The sequence below is a fragment of the Podarcis bocagei genome, assembly GCF_964188305.1.
Source record: "Podarcis bocagei genome assembly, chromosome: 12".
In the NCBI taxonomy this organism is placed as follows: domain Eukaryota; kingdom Metazoa; phylum Chordata; class Lepidosauria; order Squamata; family Lacertidae; genus Podarcis; species Podarcis bocagei.
Genome location: NC_138137.1, coordinates 53,955,248 through 53,963,159, shown reverse-complemented (window position 1 = coordinate 53,963,159; position 7,912 = coordinate 53,955,248). Strand labels below are relative to the sequence as shown.

At 48.3% G+C, this 7,912-nt stretch overlaps 1 protein-coding gene across 2 annotated transcripts in view; it reads left to right on the top strand.

Moving 5' to 3' along the window:
- Nucleotides 1-696: 696 nt before the first annotated feature.
- CRHR2 (corticotropin releasing hormone receptor 2) overlaps nt 697-7,912 on the top strand; it is a 201,920-nt gene continuing 194,704 nt past the window's right edge. Inside the window, exon 1 of one of the 2 annotated variants that reach the window (XM_081163804.1) lies at nt 697-1,128. In XM_081163804.1, coding sequence (XP_081019930.1) covers nt 1,060-1,128 — 69 coding nt within the window. In that variant the 5' untranslated portion in view covers nt 697-1,059. The remainder of the gene's footprint in view (nt 1,129-7,912) is intronic. The other variant, XM_081163801.1, reaches the window with a different exon arrangement.

Below are 7,912 nucleotides of genomic sequence, written 5' to 3'. Positions count from 1 at the left end.
TGAGTAGAATGTATCCTTTTATTTAAAATGCATCTCTGGGTTTTTTGTGGGGTGTAGGAATTCATTCATTCCCCCCCCCCAAAATATTGTCCAGCCCCCCACAAGGTCTGAGGGACAGTGGACCGGCTCCCTGCTGAAAAATTTTGCTGACCCCTGCTCTAGGGACCCAAAGCTCAGATCAACCCTCTGCTTCTCTAGAGCTGCAATCCCAAACATAGTTCATCTGAGAGTTAACCCCACAGAATTCAGCTTGGGCATTGACCTGCCTAGGCTTGCATTGCACCGGTCTGAGTCTTCCTCCTTGGACCCCAAGAACTTCTGGGGTCCCTGCTCGCTGTGGAAACAATCTACTGGTGGACTTCTTATGGGCATCTGCGGAGAACAGGTTGCTGGACCAGATGGGTAAGATCCTGCAGGGCTCTTCTTGTTCTCCAGATACCCACGGAGGCTGACCTGCTGGCAACTCATACACCCCAGTCCGCGAATGGGCTGATAGTAGTGCTTCGGTGGAGAGAGGGGAGATCGCTTTGCACGTGCCCAGGAACCCCCGCACACCCTGCTCTCTCTCCGAATATCTTCCCCACCCCAGCCCTGCTTCCTGAAGCCAGGAACTCTCCATAAAACCTGCGCTCTCGCCCGCGTGAGAAGTGCCACCACGACACCGGGTCAGTGGGCAGCTTTCTGGAGGCGCGGGGTGGGGAGGCCCTTTGCACCTGCTCTGAGGTCCCCTTGTCTTCCTCATCTGTGATCTTAGCACACACACAGAGAGAGGGAGGATCCTGCAACCGAAGGCAACGGGAGTTTCTCGCTCCAGCTGCTTCCCCCTGGATGCTCACGGGCGGGGGGACCTGAGCGAGGCAGCCTCGGGCGGAGCGCGCAGCGAGCGCAGGAGAAGGCGGCGGCTCTGCGGCAGCAGAGGAAGTTAGTTTGCCTGGGACTGGCCTTTTATTAGCGGCGGCGGCGGCTCCGGGCGCCTGCGATGCGCTTGTCCCTGCCGGAGCCGACGCGCTCGGGCCGGGCGTGAGGCGGAAAGGACGGCCGGCACCGGGGACTGTCCTCATGGGGAGGCGCTCGGCCCAGCCGCGCAGCCCCCGAGCGCTCCCCGCCGCTTTCTTCTTCCTGCTGCCGGTAAGTGGCCGGAGAGAGGTCTCTTTGGGGGGGGGGAGGGGAGGAAGAGACGCCTCTACGGGGAACCCCCCCCGCGCGCGCACCTAGCTCACACCTGCAGTTAGGGACCTGCGAAGCTGGTTGGTTGGTTGGTCCGGCCAGCTCCGTGGTGTCGACACGGACCGGCAGCGGCTCTCCGGGTTTTTCCCCTCCCCCCCAAAAAAAAGCCTTACCTGGAGATGTTTCCGAGGACCTTGCGCGCGCCACGAGGATGCTCTGGTACACGTGTCTGCGACGCCTGGCTTGCTGTCCCATCCCCAGTGGTTGGGGGCGGGGGGGGGGTGAAGGCCCATAGGTAGCAGGAAGGGGGTATTGCCCCCCCCCCCAGAAGGAAGGAGAGTGGGGAGCAAATTGCAGGGCACAGAGGAACGCTGGGGCTATTTATTTCATACTATCATTGCAGAGTTAGAAGGGGTTCCAAAGGTCATCCAGTCCAACCCGCTTTTAATGCAGCTGAGGAGAGGGTTGTTGTCTTGCTTGTGGACACCTGCCACCTTCTTTCTTTCTATATTTATGTCTTGCTTTCGCCCTGAGGTGGTGTACATGGTTTCTGCACGCATGCACACACACGTCACATTATCTTCACAACAACCCTGTGAGGTAGGGCCAGCAGCTGTGAGAACAAGATTCTGGGCTAGAGGGGTCTCCATAGAAATCCCTCCCCCCCCCTTTTTAATCAGTTTCTTTTAAAAAAAATATCAGGGAACTCACTGCAATCTTTCCCTACTTGCTTTGAGATGCAATTGCCTCCACAACACACCCAAAGCTGGTGGTCTTTCCCTGAAGTAAGAAGAACAGAAAACACTCTGCACATGAACAGAGGACCTCTTTCTAGATCGGTTTCATAATCACCTTGCTCATGGGGTGAGGGACAAGTCCTGCTGTTGACAACAAGCCCTGGGATTCAGCTCCAGTGTGCTTTGAATTAAGCCCCCTTCGTAACTATTAGGGTTATTATAATTAACCACCTTGCACCCTAAAAAGATGATCACATCCAGATTTCAGCCTGTGATGAAGTTTGTTCCCAGCGGCGATAGCAACTGCACCTTTTCACACTGGGACTTCCTTTGAACTGGGGGGTCCCTAAGGCCCAAAGCTAGGCTCCAAATATCTGAGAGATAGCCTCCTTTCCTGCAGACCCTCTCAGGTGTTAAAATCAGCAGAGGGGTCTCTTGTGGCAGATCCACTGCCATCCTTTAGGCAGGGCCTTCTCTGCAGCATCCCCTAAATTGTGGCAATCTCTCCCTGTGGATGTACATCTGGCACCCTCACTGCACAGGTGAACACTGAAGATGCATCTTTTAAAAATTATTATTATCCTTTATTAAATTTGTCTACTGCTCAGTGCTTGCAGATCTGTTTTTTATTGCATTCTGCGCATTGCCTTGAGATGGGTTGTTACATAATAGGTTGTGTCAGTGGATCGCATTGCTAACAAGGACCACGCTCCATTGTGCTTGGTTCAGATGGCTTTCCAGGGTGGAATGATCCACTATTGCTGGAAGACCTGCCCTTCCTGGGCACATGATCCGAGGCTCTCCAGTGATGCTGTATGTGTGCAGTGCAGAGTCTGGGACTTTGCTTAGGAAATATGTATGAGCCAAGCCTTTTGGAAGGCAGCCATTTTTGTTGTTGTGCTCCCACAGTGGTGTGACTGATAATTTCAGCTGGTTCCGATTGTGTGTTGAATTCAATTCCTTAGTTGTCTTTCTGCATGTTCCATTTCTCTTGGTTGCACTGCACTATGGGTTTTGTAGTCTATGGCTAAATAAATGGATGTTGCATTCCTGCATGATGAATACAAATGTATATTCCACTTCCACCGCTTAAAGCTGCTAGGCTGCCTCCTGCCCAGGTGCGGATCGGGCTAATATATCTGCTTAGATATTCAAGAAGTTAGCTCCATTATGCCATGCCTTGAAGGCATGGGTTGCTCATGAGAATAGCGATTTGGTGGACAAAGGGAGGTGACTGAAAAGTGTCAACAATACAAATGCGTTTGTTGTGGGAATAAATAAAAAATTCCTTCCAGTAGCACCTTAAAGACCAACTAAGTTAGTTCTTGGTATGAGCTTTCATGTGCATGCACACTTCTTCAGATACACTGAAACAGAAGTTGCCAGACCCTTCTATATAGTGAGAAGGTGGGGAGGGGTATTACTCAGAAGGGTGGTGGGAATGGGAGATTGGCAGATAGCTGAGATGAGCCTGTTGACGACTCTTAACGACTGTAATAGGTCTTACAGGAAAAGGCAAGGGGTGAGAAGGTGAGAAATGGCTTAGTCATGTATAATGAGATAGGAATCCAATGTCTTTGTTCAGACCAGGTCTCTCCATGGTTTTAAGTTTGGTAATGAGTTGCAATTCAGCAGCTTCTCTTTCCAGTCTATTTCTGAAATTCCTTTGTAGTAAAACAGCTACTTTGAGATCTTGTATAGAATGTCCTGGGAGATTGAAGTGTTCTCCTACTGGTTTCTCTGTTTTGTGATTCTTGATGTCAGATTTATGTCCGTTTATTCTTTGGTGTAAGGTTTGGCCTGTTTGTCCAATATAGAGAGCTGAAGGACACTGTTAGCATTTGATGGCATACACAATGTTAGACGATGAGCAATTAAATAGTCCCGAGATGGTATGTGTGATGTTGGGGCCAGTAATGGTGTTGTCCGGGTATATGTGGCAGCAAAGTTGGCATCTGGGTTTATTGCAGGCTCTGGTGCCAGTGTCCGTGTTAAGTCTGGTTGTAGTATTATTGTGGGTTAGGAGTTGTTTAAGATTGGGTGGCTGTCTGTAGGCAATGAAAGGTCTTCCTCCCAGAGCTTGAGAAAGAGAACTGTCATTGTCCAGGAGAGGTTGTAGATCTCTGATGATGCGTTGTACTGTTTTAACTTGGGAGCTGTATGTGATGACTAGAGGTGTTCTGTTATTTTCTTTTTTGGGTCTGTCTTGCAGCAAGTTCTCTCTGGGTATCAGTCTGGCTCTGTTGATCTGTTGTCTAACTTCATCTGCTGGGTATTTTAGTTCTAAAAAGGTTTGCTGTAGATCTCTTAGGTGAGAGTCTCTGTCTGTAGAATTGGAACAGATGCGGCTGTAACGTAGTGCCTGGCTATATACAATAGACTGTTTGGTATGTTTGGGATGGTAGCTAGAGGCATGTAGATATGTTTGTCGGTCAGTTGGTTTACGGTATAAGGTGGTGTCTATGTGCCCATCCTGTATTTTTATAGTAGTGTCCAAAAAATGTATTTCTTGCATAGATTGATTCATTGTAAGGTTGATTGTGGGGTGAAAATCATTAAATTTCTAGTGAAAGGTGTCCAGGGTCTGTTGACCATGTGTCCAGATGATAAAAATATCGTCAATGTATCGCAGGTACAAGAGAGGTTTGAGTGGGTAGGAGTTTAGGAAACGTTGTTCTAAATCTGCCATGAAGATGTTGGCATACTGTGGGGCCATGCGGGTGCCCATTGCTGTGCCGCTGATCTGAAGGAACAGGTCATCACCGAATTTGAAGTTGTTGTGGGTAAGGACAAATTGGCAGAGTTTGGTGGCAAGGTCCACTGTGGTTTTATCTGAAATGGTGTTCCTTATAGCTTGTAAACCATCGTTGTGTGGGATGTTGGTATACAGAGATTCCACATCCATAGTAGCTAGTATAGTATTGTTGGGAAGATTATTTAAAGATTGTATTTTCCTCAGAATGTTTGTGGGAATGTTTAGGGTGTCAGGAGAGGATAAATTGTTTATGAATATCCTTCCTAAGTTGCGCTTATGAATAGGGACGCGGGTGGTGCTGTGGGTTAAACCACAGAGCTTAGGACTTGCCGATCAGAAGGTCGGCAGTTTGAATCCCCGCGATGGGGTGAGCTCCCGTTGCTCGGTCCCTGCTCCTGCCAACCTAGCAGTTCGTAAGCATGTCAAAGTGCAAGTAGATAAATAGGTACTGCTCTGGCGGGAAGGTAAACAGTGTTTCCGTGCGCTGCTCTGGTTTGCCAGAAGCGGCTTAGTCATGCTGGCCACATGACCCGGAAGCTGTACACCAGCTCCCTCGGCCAGTAAAGCGAGATGAGCGCTGCAACCTGGACCTAATGGTCAGGGGTCCCTTTACCTTTTAACTTGTGCTAGCAATTTCTTTTACTTAGCAGAGTTTACGTTCCCCTTCTAATATGCACAGCAGATAGCTGGTTGCAGGCTTGTGTAAACCTCTCACTATGATACAATTCAGTATTGAATTGTATGTTCCTGGTAAGTTCCCCTTTATCCCTCTTAAAAGAATAAAGACACAACAATCTTATTTAAAGTCAATAAAAGTAGTTTACTCACATCAGTTTACAGTTGGATCCCCGAAGGCAGACTTAGTTATAAATATGTACATGTGGATCTACCCCATATGGGGGAATAATCCCAGTGCTTCTGCTGGCTGAGAGCTAGCAGAGCATTCCTAGCTAAAAAGCTGGTCCAACGAGGAAGGAAGTGAAAAAGAGAGGGTGTGGCAGCATGCCTTGTCCTTTTGTTACCTGGACAGGTAAGGTCATGCCCACCTCTAGTAACATGCAAAAGGAAGGATGCTCCAGCCAGGAGGAAAACAGGAAGTTTTCAACTGGCTGGACCAAACATTCCCTGCATGTCCACTCTAGGAAAACAAGGAATGTTGTACTTGACTGCTCTCAGTGGATTGCAACCCACATTTGTGTGTGGATACATATGTTTTGTACCAGCAAAAGATAGTGCAAGAAATTAAGCCGTCACTAAGAATGCATTCAGTTTGGGGTGTAAAGGATGGAATGTTACAAACAGTATGATCGACAATACATAATGTTTGCTCAGGCAAGCATGGCTCGTAAGTAGATTTTGTTGAAAGTTCGGTGGATTTTGGTATGGCTGCCAAAATGATTTGGACCAGACTTTGGAAGTAATGGAATTTTAATATTTAATGCAAATTCTGGGGTTTGTTTTTAATCCAGCAATTAGGAAAGCTTAATGTCTGTTTTGGAACATAGGAAACTGCCTTATAGAAACTCACATTATTCATCCCTCTAGCTTGGTACTGTCTCCAAGTGTGGAACCTGTGAGGCATGTAAACCTTCAGAAGTTTCTGAACTACAGTTCCCATCATCCCTGACCATTAGCCTTGTTGGCTTGGGCTTATGGGAGTTGGAGTCCTGGAAAATTGGGGGGGGGGTCAGAGGCTCCCATTGGCTGTCAACACAGACTGGCAGTGGCTCTCCAGAACAGGGGTCAGCAAACTTTTTCAGCAAGGGGCCAGTCCACTGTCCCTCAGACCTTGTGGGGCCGGACTATATTTTGGAAAAAAAATATAAAAAATGAACAAATTCCTTTGCCCCACAATCAACCCAGAGGTGCATTTTAAATAAAAGCACACATTCTACTCATGTAAAAACACCCTGATTCCCAGACCGTCCGCAGGACAGATTTAGAAGGCAATTGGGCCAGAACCAGCCCCCGGCCTTAGGTTGCCTACCCATGCTCCAGAGTTTTAGAAAGAGGTCCCAAAGGAATGGTTGAGGGAGCTGGGTCTGTTTAGCCCAGAAAAGAGGAGGCGAAGAGAAGATATGATAATCATCTTCAAGTATCTCAAGAGTTGTCACGTGGAAGATGGAGCAAGCTTGTTTTCTTCTGCTCTGGAGGGTAGGATTTGAACCAATGGCTTCAAGTTACAAGAAAGGAGATTCCGATTAAACACCAGAAAGAACTCTGAAAGTAAGAGCTATTTGACAGTGGAATGGTCTCCCTCGGAAGGTGGTGGATTCTCATTCATTGGAGGTTTCTAAGCAGAGGTTGTATGGCCATCTGTCATGGGTGCTGTAATGGGAATTGGGGTTGCTCGTGCGTAAAGGATGCTGAAGCTCTAGGCAACGTTGCCTGGCTAAACCTTTCCCTGGCTGGACAGCCCTTTCTCCATGGCTGTGTCAGTCACTGGCAGAATCCGTCAGTGGGCGTTTCCTGAACTTCCAACATAAAAATTCCTTGACGCCCAGTCTCCGCCTGGCCTCCCTGCGCGGAAGTTTCCTGCGCAGAGTAGGCGTAGCCAGCGGAGGTCCTGGACTCTCCCCGCTGGTCTCTGTGGAAGCGTCTTGGAGCCCTCTCTCCGAAGTCCTTCCCTGATCCCCTTCCTCCCCGGTGCCACGCTGATTACCTTCCCCAAAGGGAGTGTTCTCTCTCCCTCTACTGGTCCCTTCTCCTGCATGGTCGGGGAGCCTTACCCCCACTCTTGGCTCCGATGGCAGTTCCCTGACAGATGCTTTAGTTGAGATTCCTGCATTTCAGGGGGTGGACGAGATGAGCTTTGGGGTCCCTTCCAATGCTACAATTCTATGATTCTGTGATATGTGTAAATAAGCCTACAATTCTGTGATTCTACAGGAGGCCAGAGTGTCAAACACACCAGTGATTAAATAATACAATAAAAATATCTCAAAATCCATATGTATGAAAACAATTAAAAACACTTCCAATGTGGGTGTAGACAGGGATAAATATCTCTGCTTAAGGGGCATGTTGAAAGAACTTGAGTGGGTTCCAGAAAGACAGTAGAGATGGCACCTGAATAATATTTAATGGGAGGGGATTTCAAAAGGTAGGTGCTACCACAGTGAAGACCCTGTTCCTATATCATATGGAATGGACCTTCTGATAAGATATATCTGCATGCAAGGGTGGAGGAGCCTCTGACCTAGTCGGACTACAACTCCCATCATTCCCAATCGTTGGCCATGCTGGTTGGGGC